Below are 15,300 nucleotides of genomic sequence, written 5' to 3'. Positions count from 1 at the left end.
GCAGTCCATGGGGTCTCGAAGAGTCGGACACAACTGAGCGACTTCACTTTCACTTTTCACTTTCATGCATTGGAGAAGGAAATGGCAACCCACTCCAGTGTTCTTGCCTGGAAACTCCCAGGGACGGGGAGCCTGGTGGGCTCCCGTCTATGGGGTCGCACAGAGTCGGACATGACTTAGCACCAGCAGCCATACTGTTTTGTGACATCCGTCTCAGCCTATGCATGCTGATGCTGTCCGTTTAGGAACATCTGGGGGTGCTCACGTGGGTCTTTAGAACCTGTGGGAGCCCCCAGGTCATTAGCCCAGCTGGAGCCAGTGCTGTGGCTGGACTGGCCCTCGTGGTTCTTACTACTATTACAGGGTGCTGCTCAGCAACAACCGTCTGGGAGCTTTGAAAAAAACAAGAATTATTACTCTCAAGTCCTGAGGGCTACACAAGATCATCCAAATGGGAGGTGGGAGTGGGGGCTCTTACTAGGGTCCAAGGGTGGGGTGGTTAAGCAGGGACCAAGGAGCAGGAAGAGACATGTGGGGTCCCACACATGGTTATCTAGGTACCCCAAAGCTTCCCAGGAAGGAGAGTGTCATGGGTGAGGCCAGACTGGGTGCTTGCTTAGAAGTTGTCATACAGCTGGTGATGTGTTTACACAAGATGGGTGTCTTCGAAACGGGTGCTTTGACAATCAGAGGCTTAATGCCAGGCCCTTAGGATCAAGCACATACACTACATTTCCCATCACCACCTCCCCATTAAATATTCCCACCCACAGCACAAAAGGCCTCCTTCCTCCACATCCTCATCAATACTTGTCAGTTTCTGGCTTTTCAAGAGTGTGAGGTGGCCGACACATTTAGAACAGATTACCATCCACGATGCAGAGAACAGAGAGCCTCAGACAAGTGTCTGGACTTTCAAAAACGGAGCTCTGAGGGCTGCTTCTCACCTTCTTAAGACCAAAGCCAGGCCCTGGGAACAAGTCTCAGTGACTGCACAGTGATGCCAGGCTGCTGAGGTCAACTGTGCCAGGCACTGGGTCTTGGAGACGCCTCCCTACTGTCTCCATCACCTGAAAACCCATTGGCCTTCATGTTGGCTGTTGCCCCTCCCTGCAGGGCAGGAGCAGAGGACCCTGGGCTCTCCTTTGGGGCTGGACTCCCTGGGACTCACCTCCAAGCCACCTAGCAATGCCAAAGTGAGTACTTCCTGGAACTCTAGCTGTCCCTGTGTCTGCCTGGGCCCTGGGAGGTTTTTTTTTTTTTTTTTTTTTTTTAATATATATAAAAATGAAAACAGAACTTTATTGAGATACGATTCAGGTAAATCCACAGACCCTAGGCTGCTGGATGAGTTTTTATGTTGTAAACAGCTGTGTGGCCACCACTGAGGTCAAGCTCTAGGACACTTCCGGCACCCAGATGACTCTTTAGGGTCCTTCTTAGTTGGTGCCCTCCACAGGTCATCACTATTCTGATGGATGTTGGGTGTTATGTAATCAGAATGCTCCTAGCCAGTGCTCATTTGTTTCTGGCTCCTGTGCTCATCTGTGAGTTTCACTGATGCACTTGCTTGCATCTTCAGCCCCTTTTTGTTGCTGAGGGCAGCCCGCTGTAGGGCCTCTCTGTGCCTCAGACCATTAAGAATCTGTCTGCAATGCAGGAGACCTGGGTTCGATCCCTGGGTTGGGAAGATCCCCTGGAGAAGGGAATGGCAACCCACTTCGGTATTCTTCCCTGGAGAATTCCATGGACAGAGGGGCCTGGTGGGCTACAGACCATGGGGTCACAAATGCAGTGGGCAACACTTCTGCTTTCAGTCCACTGAAGGCATATCACCATTCAATTTTCCTTTCTCCTGCTGGTGAACAGTTTGTTATTTCCAGTAAGGGGCTATGATAAATGAAGCTGTTATGCACACATGTGTATGTTCTCACCTATCTCAAATAAATATCTAGGAGCAGAAGAGCCAGGACACGGGAGCGGTAGAAGGTTGACTTTATTATGATCCACCAACAGGTTTCCAATGCTGCAGTATTTTACCCCAACCTGCAGTGAATGAGAGTTCCAGTTGCTCCACATCCCAGTCAATGAGAAAACAGTCCCCTTACCCCCTGATGTTGAAGAGAATTACAAAGAATTTTCCCTTCTTTTTCTCCTTTCTGTTCCAACTGTGCCACCTGCCCCTGCCCCTTAAATTTGGTAAGTTTCAGTTGATCCAGGAATCTAGTGAGGACAGAGAGGGGAGAGAGAAGGCATACGGCCTCAGTCTATGGAAACATCTCAAAGAAGTCCGTCTTTGCAAATTCTGAAGCACAAGAAGGGAGCAGCCCTGGAGCACCTGCTCTCCACTCGGCTCCAGTAGGACGCTCAGTTGTTCGTCCAGCCTGGACCCTCGGACCCTGTCTCTGCCACATGGTGTGGGGACCCTCTTGACCTCAGATAGGACTACTGTTGCTATGTCTTTCCTCTGCATCTCCATCCGAGATCCAGTTGATCCTGAGTCTGTTTCAGTCAATCATTTCCCTTAACAAGGTGGTGGAGCCAATTAAAGACAGCTTATTCAATATACTGCCCTGGTATCCACGTCAGTTGGAATGTCTGGGACTTATCCGCTCCCCATTCCAAAGCCCAAAATCAAAGGAGAGAGAAGAGAGAAATTGGTAGAGAAAAGGGTCAGAAGCTCCTGGGGCATCATTATACACAATGCTCAGGTAACCTTGGGCTTTCCTGGTAGCTCAGCTGGTAAAGAATCTGCCTGCAATGCAGGAGACTCCGGTTCAAGTCCTGAGTTGGGAAGATCCCCTGGAGAAGGGGTAGGCTACCCATTCCAGTATTCTTGGACTTCTCTGATGGCTCAGACGTCTCTGCCTGCACTGCAGAAGACCTGGGTTTGATCCCTGGGTTGGGGAGATCCCCTGGAGAAGGGAAAGGCTGCCCACTCCAGTATTCTGGCCTGAACAATTCCATAGACAGAGGAGCCTGGCAGGCTACAGTCCATGGAGCTGCAAAAAGTTGGACACGACTGAGCAACTTTCACTTCACTTCGCTTCAAGGTAAACTTCAATGTGAGGTTTTATATTTGCAAGACATTTCTTTCTACGTGATTATGTTTTTCTTTTCTTTTTTTTCCATGCCAGGCAGCATATAGACTCTTAGGTCCCTTACCAGGGATCAAACCCATGCTCCCTGCAGTGGAAGTGCAGAGTCCTAACCATGGGACTACCAGGGAAGTCCCAACATGATAATGTTTTTATATTAGGAATAGAATTTTAAAGGGGAGGATACCTTTTCCAGACCCTACTGATGCTTTTGAACTGTGGTGCTAGAGAAGACTCTTAAAAGTACCTTGGACTGCAAGGAAATCAAACCAGTCAATCCCAAAGGAAATGAACCCTGAATATACATTGGAAGGACTGATGTTGAAGATGAAGCTCCAATACTTTGGCTATCTGATGCAAAGGGCCAACTCACTGGAAAAGACCGTGATGCTGGGAAAGATTGAGGGCAGGAGGAAAAGGGGGTGACAGGATGAGATGGTTGGGTGGCATCACGGACTCAATGAACATGAGCTTGAGCAAGCTCCAGGAGATGGTGAAGGACAGGGAAGCCTGGTGTGCTGCAGTCCATGGAGTCACAAAGAGTCAGACACGACTGAGCAACCAAATACCACTACCACCGAGTGGCCTCAGACGGCTCAGCTGCCTCTGATGAGCTGTGTGACCCTTAGACTCTCTGAGCCTCTGTTACTCGGCCTGGAAAAACGGTTATAGTCAGGCCTTCCCAGTACCACCGCCACCCCATGCACGGGCAGCCCCCATCTGCATGGGCCGTGCCAAGCAGTCCCACTGTTGTCTGGACATTCATGACACAACCACAACATCGGGGCGTGTCTCCGAGAAGCTCGCTGTGGTGTGCATGCGGTGAGGATCTCTGAGCCTACAGGAACTTCTGGGACCTGTTCTGACTCGGGGCGGAGCACAGGAGAGAGGAGAGAGAGCACTGGAGGAGCATTTGCTTCTATCCTCTGCTGTTTGTCTCCACCCATTTCCTCTTGCCCTGGGCTCCTCCCCATTGAATAACTGCCAGATTGCTTAGGTTTCTATTTCTTCATTAAGCCAGCGGGAGAAGTGGCAGTGGCTACAGAGGCGGTGGAGAAATGGCCTTCGGTGGTGCCCAGGCTTCCTACATAAACCCAGTGAGTTCCCGGGGCTAGGGGTGGCCTCAGCTGGGGGAGGGGAGGGACAGGTGTCACAGCTCCTGCAGGTAACAGGAGCTCTTGCAGGGGATGGGGGGCGGGGGGCATCCAAATGAGAACACAAGAAAGGCAGACACACCAGCTCCTGACAGAATTTCTGCTCCGAGCTCGTCTCGTCCCCCTAGCACCACGCAGGGCTGCAGCGGATGAGCATCACGAGGATTCCGTAAGCAAAGGTTTACTGAACTTTCTCTGGCTGCCACTCCTGCTCTAAATGCTCAGTGGGGGAAGAAGGGCCCACATCATAACTAGAAAAGAGATTATTAATCATTTTCTTTTGCCCGAAGGGAGAGGTACACAGGGCTTCTGGGGAGGCTAACAACCCAGCGTGGAAGCGAAATGCACTTACCTTGAAGATGACCTCCCTGGGTTCAGCCATGTACTAGCTGGGTGACCACAAGCATCCCAGGTGGCTCAGATGCGGACCCCCATCCCTGGGTGAGGAGGATCTCTTGCAGGAGGAAATGCAGGAAACGCAATGCATTCCAGCATTCTTGCCTGGAAAGTCCCATGGACAGAGGAGCCTGGCGGGCTACATTCCAAAGGGACATGACTAAACAGCTGGACATGACTAAACCACTGAGCAGGCATGCACACGCAACCTCCAGCAAGTTGCTTTACATCTCTGGGCCTCAATTTTTGCATCTGTACAATGGGGATAATCCTCAAGTCACCGCCTAGGGCTGGGGGAAGAATTAAGCGAGGTAGTACACTGAGAGAGCCTGAAAGGTGTCTGGCTCACTGTGGAAGTATTTAGAATTAATAGGAGTCTGGGGGTGGCAGGGAAGGCCTCCTGAGGAGGTGTCTGCTCCCTGACGGGGGAGAGAGTAAGGCAGGGCAGGTCAAGGCTATCTGAGAAGGACCCTCTGGGGAGTTATGGGGGAGAGGGGCCCTGTGGGGTGCAAGGGCTGCGTCTTGTGCCCTTTGCCTCTTGTGTGGAGGCCCATTGCGGGTGGTGTTTAAACCCTGTGAACCTTATCAGCCCCAGGTCATAAATAGAAAACAGGTTCAGACAGGTGGAAGTCACTTGTCAAATGTCCCCAGATGGTAAGTGACCGAGGAAGCAAGTGCCCATGGAGAGAGCCCTGGGTGAGCAGGAAGCAGGCATGTGGCAGGCCGGGTCTCAGGAGATCTCCATGCTCTCTGTGTCTTGGGCCTGGTCCTTCAGTAGGAGCCTCTCCCGACCTCAGCTTCCTGACAGGCTGGGCAGGTGGGCTGATGGAGTCCTTCCTGCGGAAGCATGGGGGGACAGCAGGTACTGGGGACTGCTGGACTCCACACTCAAGCCACCTCCCCGGGGGCCCCGCTGGGCCTGCTTGCTCCAGGCAGTGTCCAGTGCCCCTCAGCCCACTTTGGGGGGCTCCTGTTGGGGCTGGAGGAAGCTGGGCCCCCCCCCAGTGGCTGCTTCCATGGTGACCTTAGGGTCAGGATGTGACACCTAGGTTTCCTTCTCCCTCAGAGCGGGGACCCGGAGCCCCTTCCGGGCCCTGACATTTTATTATTCTGAAGACACATTTTTCCTTTCTAATCCTTGGATTCAAAAGCCATTAGTACTTGGATTCTAATTTGAAATTAGAAGGAAATTCCTTCTACTGACAGCAAGGCCTCAGAGTCTGGACGAGAAAGAGGCTGATGCAGCCCCCCAGGGACCGGCAGCACTGTCCACCCCACGTGGCCACCCGCCCCCAGGCCACCCAGTGACCTCTAGTATCCGGGACCTCACTTCCTCCCAAGTGCAACATGAGGGTCACCCGCCCGGCCATTCGGCTGAGTCAGTGCCTCTAGGAAATGCCTCAGGAGCACCCCATTACTCGCCAATGCCCCGCTCTGGTCTCATCTGGCCCAGCCCCCAGAAGGCCAGAGGGCAGCAGCCATCAGAGTCAGGACAGGACTCGCTGTTTAGTCCAACAGGATCAGGGCTTCACCGTGAGAAGCGGCCTGGGTCGGGGATAAAAGCATGGGTGTTGGGATTCAAACCTGTCTCTATCACTGCCCAGCTGTGTGACTTCAGGAAAGTTGGACAACCTTCTTGTTCCTGTTTCCTCATCTGTAAACATGTCACCAATAATGACCTGTGTGGTTTAGAGGAAAGGGGATAATGAGATAACAAAGACACGGAAGGGAGGCCACCAAAGGGTAGCAGAGCTGCCCCCTGTGGGTGAGCCCCCTAGCCAGGTATGGCTCGGTGGCCTCTGTGACACTGGGTCTCCAGAAGGGGACTGCCCACCCCTGGCCTGTAGGGCCTGGTTCCTCTTTCTGGAAGGATATGAAGAGGAGGGAAAGATCATCAGTCTCCAGGCATGGCCAAGAGCTGAGACCTAGTTCGATCCCAGCAAAAGGATTAGGTCATCCTGCTGTAGACAGCTACCCTTGTCAAGTCTTTCCAGCCAAGGGCTTTCCACTTAGCCTTTCACCTAATCCTCTCAAGGACACTGCCAGGCTGGCCTCACTAGTGTCTCACCGTTCTGAGGAGGGAACTGGGGTGCAGACAGGTCATGCAACATCAGAGCTGCCAGCCCGGGGAGTTGGGAGGCGAGTCCATGCTGTGGGACCATAAATCCAACATAAAAATCCTTCCTCCGAGTCCTCTAGGTGCTGCTGTTTCTTGCTAAGATCACAGACACACAACACACACATGCACAGAGGGGTCCTTGGCCAGCCAGGCTGAAAGCGATACAAGTTTATTCTGTTACAGTTCTGAGGTCAAAATCTAAAGTCAAAGTGTCAGCAAGGCGGTTCTCTTCTGGAGGGTTCGGGGAGAATGCTTCCTTGACTTTCCCAGTTTTCCGAGGCTGCTCGCTTGCCTTGGCTTGTGGCCCCTTCCTCCTTCTTTAAAGCTAGCAGTTTCTCGCTTCTGTTGTCACATCTACTACTGACCCTCCTCTTCGGCCTCCCTCTTTGAGGACCCTGTGACTACACTGGGCCCATGCAGATAATCTGCAATAACCTATCTCAAGATCCTTAACCTAATCACATCTGCAAAACTCCCTTTGCTGTATAAAGTAGTATATTCACAACTTCCAGGAATTATCATGTAGACATTTTTGGTAGGGCAGAGGGGAGAGTGGTAATTATTCAGTCCACCCAACCCTCCTTGGAGTCAACCAATATTAATGGTTTGTTTGAATCATTCCAGAAATGTTTTTACATAATGCTTTATTTATAATTAGTAAATATATGTATATAGCCTCCCCCACCCATTTTTAAAATAATCCATGTGGCATCACTCCATATCAATTCTCAAAGAGTTCCCTTCTTCCTCTTCTTTTATCAAGTCTCCATTAAGTCCATTGTATGGAAATACCAAATTAATTTCACTGTTTTCTTCCTGGTGGACTTTTGGACTTGCTTCTGATTCTTTATAATTATAATGCAACTATAATAATCTTGTCTTTAGGACTATACTCAATTTGAAATAATCTTGTGTTTCAGAATTTGAGGATGTCATTTAAGACATTAAAATCTCACAAAGCTTTTTGGGGGAATCATTTCCTAAGATTCTTTACTGTCTGAGCCATGGCTTCCTTGGTGGCTCAGAAGTTAAAGAATCTCCCTGCCATGCAGGAGACTTAGGTTCAACCCCTGTGTCGGAAAGATCCCGTGGAGAAGGGAATGGCAACCCACTCCAGTATTCTTGCCTGGAAAATCCTGCGGACAGAGGAGCCTGGCACCTATAGTCCGTGGGGTCGCAAAAAGTTGGACATGACTGAGCAACTAACACACACACACACACACACACATTTCCTAAGATTAACTGTACTGCCCGCCCCCCTGGCCCACACAGGGCTTCCTCCATCCCGCCTTCCTTCTGTGCCCTGAGGACCTCATCCCATCACACTTTCAGTTCTTTATACCTTCATGTGAATATGCTTGAGGGAGGCGCCCATGCTGCCAGAAGGATATATTTTAAGCCTTGTCTTTCATGATGGTATGAAAGGCTCTTAAGAGGCTTCAACAAACAAATAAGGGGATTCTTCTTCGGGAAAGTCCACCATGCTGGTCAGCCTCACTGTGTCAGGCTGATTCGACTCCAAAATCACTGACATGGACAGACAACAGAAAGAACTCAGAGGTGCAGAGACATTGTGATTTGCTTAAGGTCACCAAAGTATTTATGGCCGAGTTCAGACCTGACCGGGGGGGCCACAAAAGACACCTCTGCCCAAGGCGCATGGAGAGCACAGTCTGTCTGAATGGATCCTGGCCTCACTGGTTATCTCCCAGGGCCAGCTGTGCACACCGGGCTCGGAGGGGCTTCCCTGGACTCTGAGTGGTTGCACGGCTCAAGGACACAGGGTAGGACTGAACTGGGCTTGTGGGTGCTTTTTGTTTGGTCTTCACAGTGTTTACTTTAATTTGCTGCCAAAGAAAATATATAATGTGGAGAGAACAATATCATAAACAACACACACCCATCCCTCAGTTTCAACTCTTGACCTATCTGCTTCACTTCTATCCAACCCTCCTTCCCTTTCCACCCCTGGATTATTTTGCAGCAAATCTAGATATATCAGCTCATTGCAAACATTCATTATGTGTCTCTATCACAAAGAAACTCTTCTACAATCCTTTTTAAAAGGATTTTTGCCCCAGAAAGTAGAAAGCTTTACAGAGGAAAAAAAAAATCCAGATTTCTGTCTTCTCCTAGTAAGATGGAAGCTCTGTCCACACTGGACTGGAAGGTAATCACAGGTTACAGCTGAGTGGACACTGCTCTTTAGATAAGGAAGATGATGCCTACTTTGCTGCAGTCCCCAGCACTCCCTACTGTCCCCTACCTGGCCAGCTCAAATATGTAAATCACTTGCCTCATTTCTGGCAGCACTGCATGTGTGTATATGAGAGTTTTTTCCTTCCTTTTTTTTTTAAAAAAAAGTTTCTATATTTTTATTTTCTATTGGAGTATAGTTGATTAACAATGCTATGTTAGCTTCAGGTGTACAGCAAAGTAATTCGTTATATACATATATGTATCTATTCTTTTCCAAATTCTTTTCCCACGTAGGTTGCTCCATATCATTGAGCAGAGTTACCTGTGCCATACTGTAGGTCTTTGTTGATTATCCATTTTATATAAGCATTTAATTTTTGTAGGGAATTGACTTAAAGGAGAAGGTAGACAAGATTTCAACAGCTTGAAAAATGTGAAAATTGACTAGGAGATAGTACAGTGTGTAAGGCAGTTTGTATAACACCATCAGGCATTTGGAAGGAAGCTTCGAAAGTTGAGATGTAACTAATTTAGGAATTTTGCTCAGAGACCAAGATGGAAGCAGTGGTGGGGGTTGGGGGTGGTAGAGAGACAGCCTATGGAATCTCACCCCAAAAGTAGGGTTTATCCCTATTTCACAAATGAGGAAACTAAGGCAAAGAGAAGTTACGTAAGCTTCCCAAGGCCATTCAGGTAACGAGCAGCAGAATCAGGATTCAAACCTGGAGAATGCCTGGCTCTAAAATGAAGCCTCTTCACCAGAACCACGGATCCTTTATCTATTTATTTGTTTTATTAAAATCTTTTTATGTCTGCAGTAGGTTGTGTGCAGGCCTTCTCTAGTGTGGAGAGAAGGAAGCAGGAGACACTGACCACCATCTCCTCCCCACAGGTTGTCCCCTTCACTGGGATGATCCAAGGGGGTCTCCAGGATGGACACAAGATCACCATCATTGGGGCCGTTCTTCCCTCAGGCGGGAACAGGTACCGGGAATTGTCTCTCTCAGCCTTGCCCTGAGTGAACCACGGTGCTGTCAGCTCAGGAGGGTCCACCCAGCATCCTCCAAGTGTCCGCACCTGGCTCCGGGGATGGGAAGGGCCCGGCCCTGCCAACAATACATGAGACCCCGGCCACTTGCTTGTAGCATCCAGGGCACCATTAAGCAGACTCCCCAGAGACAGGGGGGATGGAGGCTCACAGTCTAGGGAGGGAAGCAGGCCAGCCCAGAGCAGAATTCTGGGACTGAACCTCGTACACAGTGACCCAGAGCTGCAGACATGTCAACTCCCTCCATTTCCTGCAGGCACCTGCATCTGCTTCAGAAACCTCATGTGGGCTGACATGGAAATATCTAAACTTGCCCTCAAAGTCGCGGTTTGGTGTCTTTCAGTTTCAAGGTCTTTGCTGCTAAAGTCAATTCAAAGAATAAATATCTCGGCTCTGTTTCCCATCCCCCTCCTTCCCGAGGTGGGCTGTCTGGGAACACAGAAGAGCTTGCACATATTCTCAGAGGCGGGAGGGTCATCAGTGGCTCAAGCAGCCCTGACTGACCCCTGCCGAGGGTCGGGTGACCCAGAGGCCTTCAACATGTGCCTGTGCGGGTGGCGTCCAGGTGGGCTGCACCCTGAGGTCCACAGTGTACACCGAGGCCCCTCTGGACACGTGAGTTCCCTCAGAAGCCTCTAGATGACTTCCTCTGCCACTGCCTCCCCTGCCAGGTGACACAGGCACACTGACCATGGGACTCTGAGAGCCCTGCGTGCCCCCAGGGGACTCGGAGGGAGGTGAGGCACCTGGTTTCCCAGAAACCGTCCCAGCAGGGGAATCGGGACCCTTGTCTCTGAACTCCCATCCCTCCTCTCTCCCCCTCCCTGTGCCGACCCTTCCTCCCAACACAGGAGGGCTTTCTACTCCACTCTGTCTAACAGACCTGTCTCTACCTCCGATCGTCCCCCTTCTGATGGGAGCTGCTGTTCTCTCCTTCCCTGGGGCAGAATTTTCAAAGGAACACAGCCATGAAGCTGGAGGACGGCAAAGGGAAGATTATGCCCCTATATTTCAGAAACACTATTCTTCACTTTAAGAGGAACAGGGACTTTGATTTTCTCACTCTAGAATCACTTGGAACATCCTTTCCTTTTGGTGCTCCCGGAGGGAGCATCTAGGGCTCAGGTCCCGGCCAGTTCTGTTGGTCTTGCTGGCTGAGAGCTCACCAAGCACCTTAGTGTTGAGGACAACACCCCAAACTCACCCTCGCAACTGATAAAGCAATGGGTTCTCAGGCTTTCCCTGGAAGGTGTGTGGGCACCCCTCCACGCTTCCACCGCAGCGGGCAAGGGTGCCAGCCTTAGTTGAGGAGCTAAGATCCTGCAGGCCATGCTGCACAGTCCAAACAAAGAAAAAACCAAAACTTGGCCCTGCAGAGAGAATGTCCGCTGAGGGCCGCCCGTGGGTGTGCTGCAGCGCCGGGCTCTGTGGGGCTGGCACGGGAACGAGGCGTGCTCTCGGGCTGCTGCTTGTTGGTTGGGGAGACCAGAGTGACTCTGAGAAGCAGGCTGTGAACCGCACTGGTTCTGAGTTCAGGCAAGGTGGTGGGACAGAATTCTTGCTGGAGAACCTCAGATCAGAACTTGGTTTGGGGACATGCAGGAGTTCCATCTGGGAAAAGTCAGAACAAACATTGATTGCACCCCCTTCATGAGCCAGGCCCCTTGGAAGCTCCTTTTCTTTTTAGCCCTCACCTTAGAGTCATGGCTGTACCCAGAGGAGGTTGGGAAGGTGAGGAGAGATGGGAACAAAGAATCACTTACTTGGCATCCTCGGGCCGCCTCGATCGTCATCCCTGAAGGAAGGCAATCACCCCCTTTCCTGGGTGGGGCAGCTTAAATAGTGTGGTCTTGGTCATCGCAAACAACAAACAGGGCAGAGCTGGGCTCGGGGTCCAGGCCTGCTGACCTCACTGGGGGCAGGTGGACACACGACGGCCTCCATGCCCAGAGAGCTAGGGTTTATTTTACGTCTCCCCTTTAGACACCGTCTCTGTAGGGGTCCCACCAGTTCTTTCCACTTGTCCTCTTCTGTCCCAACTTAGTGGACGTGGGCAGGCCTCGGCGACCACTTGGTCCAAAAGGCTCTCCCTTCCAGGCACATTTTTCGAGTTCCAACTTGGATACAAATTTCTTTACCCAGAGAAATTCACACTGTAAGGGCAAAATGTGGTAACTGAACAAAAGCACATTAGTGCAAATTAGGTGAACAAAACAGACAGCAGCAGAGTAGGGATGGGCATCAACCAGCCATGCAGGCTGTGTGCAGGTTCCCAGACGGATGTCAGTGAAAAGTGTGAGGACTTCTGCTCCCACCCTTGGGAGTAAACCAGGACACCAAGCACCGCCTGATTTCCCCCCATCTAGGTTTGCTGTGAACCTTCAGACCGGCTATAACGACAGTGACATTGCCTTCCACTTCAATCCTCGGTTTGAAGAGGGTGGGTATGTGGTCTGCAACACGAAGCAGAGAGGAAGCTGGGGGACGGAGGAGAGGAAGATGCATATGCCCTTCCAGAGGGGGTGTTCATTTGAGCTCTGCTTCCAGGTACAGAGCTCAGAGTTCAGGGTGAGTTGGAACTCTCCTCTCGTCCCTTCAGCTGCCTGTCCCCCTGTCTCGATCAGGCGCCATGTATGGTCTTAAAATAGTCACGTGAACAACACCTTTGTACAGAGAAGAGGATCATTTCCTTGTAAGGCTGCAGTCCCCTTACACCTTCCCTTGCATTTTACAAGTGTAGTTGCTTCTTTTACTCCAGAAATAAGCACTAGAGGTCACCATGGGGCTTTTTGGCCTCCTGGTGTCTCTACAGTCCAAGTTATTTCCATTTCTCTGTTGTACCCCTTCTTCCACTCCAGGTCTCTGGGAACATTTCTTTTTCCTGTTACCTTGTTGGTGCCTTTATCCAGGTGTAATTAAGGACTTGGTTTTACTTAGCAGCAGCAGCAGGACATTGCACATTGGTTTGGCAAGCAGAGCAGTGTCTCTGGGCTTGGGAAGAAGGAGGGGGCGGAGTGAGTCCACCTGTGTCTGTGCTTCTCTTTGTGAACACGAATGTTGTCACACCCTTGTCATATAACCTGACGTCACCTCTGCTCCCCACCAACATTTGTATGTATATTTCAACATGCATATTTCAGTAATACCCCAGGTGAGCTATGCTTAGAAAGACAAACTACTGCAATAAACAAACAACCAAAAGAATGAAAAAGCAACGACTAGAGCCAGACAGAGATAGTGTCTGGATGCCCTTTGGGTCCCAAGCATGTTCCTGTGACTGGCACATCTCTGAAGGCTGATGCCCGGATCTACAGGGAATAAATGTGAAAACTAGATGCAGGTCTAAACTTCTAGAAGCAGGGGTCCCGGAGGCCCAGGTGTGCTCCCGCCTGGCTGGGGTCCCCCTCCCTGGCATGTCACGTCTCTCGGCAGGTGATGGTGAACGGGAACCTCTTCACGCAGTATGCCCACCGCGTGCCCTTCCACCGCATCGACGCCATCAGCATCACGGGTGTCGTGCAGCTGTCCTCCATCAGCTTCCAGGTCAGACTGTCCACCCAGCACTCGTCCCCCAGGGCTGGGAGCGGGGCCCAGTTCCCTGGGCCTGGGCCCTGCTGCATGGACCCAAAGTGCCAGCCAGTCTCCTTTCCTCGCCCCCAGCTCCCTTCTTCTCCTCCTCCTCGTGTCGCTGTCTCTGTTTGGGACACCCGCTCAGTCTTCTGGACTCAGATGCCACTCGTCTCTGTTTCTCTCTATCCCCACTCTGCTTAGGAGGCCGTGTGGTGGTAGAAAGAACCCGGGCTTGGGAATCAAACTGAATCCAACTCAAATCCCCAGCTCTGCCATTCTCATTGGTTGGGGGATCTGGGACAAGTGACTTCACCTCTCCCAGCCCCAGTTTCCTCAGCTGTGCAAGGAGCAGGGTCTGCTGCCCCACAGGTCGCTGTGTCAGCTCAGTGAGGTCACAGCCATCGAGGGCACAGAACAGCCTGCTGGGCCACTCCCAGGTCTATTTGATCTTCTCTGCGTTCTGAAATTTTTAACATGTAACCAACATCTAAAAGGTCAGGGGCAGTTTTACAAGATGAAAGAGTTCTGGAGTTGGATGGTGGGGATGGTTGTACAATTATGGAAGTCAACCTAACACCACTGACCCACACACTTAAAAAGTAGTTAAGATGGTCTTTTCTACGGGACGTGCATTCTGCCACAGTGTAGCAGGAAAAAGGTCAGGTAATAGCACATGGAAATCTGGATTTCGGTTTTTTTGTGTGAAAACTGGGAAGACTGGGGTATGGTGGGCTCACATTCTGCAGGGCCTCAGGCTACTGATTGGGAGCTACTGTCACCACTCTGGTATCTGTGCATGCACCTTGAGATGGGAAAGGCACGCAGCAGGCCCTTAACAAATACTGGGTCCTCTTCTTTGGTCTTCATCTTTCATATTCCTTCCCTCCTTAACTCTCTCCCATGGGGGTGGAGGAGAGAGGAGAGAAAAGTAGAGATGGAGAGAGAGATGGAGGCGGAGAGAGAGACAGAGAGATCAAGGTGCAGGTGGAGAGAGGGAGTGGAAAGAGAGATGGAGAGAGAGACAATGATAGAGAGAGAGAGGGAGGTGGAGATGCAGAGATGGAGAAGGAGAGAGAGAGGGAGGTGGAGAGAGATGGAGAGGGATGGAAAGAGAGGTGGAAAGAGAGATGAGGTGGAGAGAGCGCTGGCTAGCCTGCTGTCACTCCCTGCAGCCCAGCCTTTCCTCTGTGGGTCCTGCACATCCCTCACTCCCCCTCCTGTCTGATTCGCTCCTCCCTGCCTGGCCCCTGCTTTCCCACTCTTCCTTGGCTCCATTAACGCCTCTGTTCACCCCATGACGCATGGGGTTTTGTTTTAACAGAACATCCGCGCAGCTCCCAAGCAGCCCGCCTGCTCCAAGGTGCAGTTCTCCCAGGCTGTCTGTCTCCCACCCAGGCCCAGGGGGCGCAAATCAAATGTGAGTTTAACAGAGGCCTGGGGAGGCTGAGCCATCAGCACGAAGGACACAGTGTCTGAGACACTGGTCTAGTCAGCAGGCTAGTCAAGGTCTCCAGGCCCCGTTATGCCCAAAGGTTCATCCACACCCCCAAGCCCAGAGCTGGGGACCTGGGAGTTGTCCTCAGTTCTTCCTTCCGTCATTATCTCTCCAGGGCACCGGCGCCTCTCCTCCCAAAGCCACTGGCTTGGTCCAGGCCATCCACCCCCTCACCACCCCACCCATGGCCTGGCTCTCCACCCCCACACACCCACCCACCC

At 51.4% G+C, this 15,300-nt stretch overlaps 1 protein-coding gene across 3 annotated transcripts in view; it reads left to right on the top strand.

The window, feature by feature from the left end:
- The first annotated feature begins 3,999 nt into the window (after positions 1 to 3,999).
- Positions 4,000 to 15,300, top strand: part of LGALS9 (lectin, galactoside-binding, soluble, 9) — an 18,340-nt gene continuing 7,039 nt past the window's right edge. The window contains exons 1-5 of one of the 3 annotated variants that reach the window (XM_010861445.1): positions 4,087 to 4,195; positions 9,859 to 9,950; positions 12,381 to 12,582; positions 13,447 to 13,557; positions 14,906 to 15,001. In XM_010861445.1, coding sequence (XP_010859747.1) covers positions 4,157 to 4,195; positions 9,859 to 9,950; positions 12,381 to 12,582; positions 13,447 to 13,557; positions 14,906 to 15,001 — 540 coding nt within the window. In that variant the 5' untranslated portion in view covers positions 4,087 to 4,156. Of the gene's footprint in view, positions 4,196 to 9,858; positions 9,951 to 12,380; positions 12,583 to 13,446; positions 13,558 to 14,905; positions 15,002 to 15,300 lie in introns of all 3 variants that reach the window. The other 2 variants (XM_010861446.1, XM_010861447.1) reach the window with 2 other exon arrangements.

The sequence above is a fragment of the Bison bison genome, unplaced genomic scaffold, assembly GCF_000754665.1.
Source record: "Bison bison bison isolate TAMUID 2011002044 unplaced genomic scaffold, Bison_UMD1.0 scf7180017864472, whole genome shotgun sequence".
NCBI classification, from domain to species: Eukaryota; Metazoa; Chordata; class Mammalia; order Artiodactyla; family Bovidae; genus Bison; species Bison bison.
Note: the sequence above shows the minus strand (reverse complement) of the source record. Positions and strands in the feature narration are given on the sequence as shown.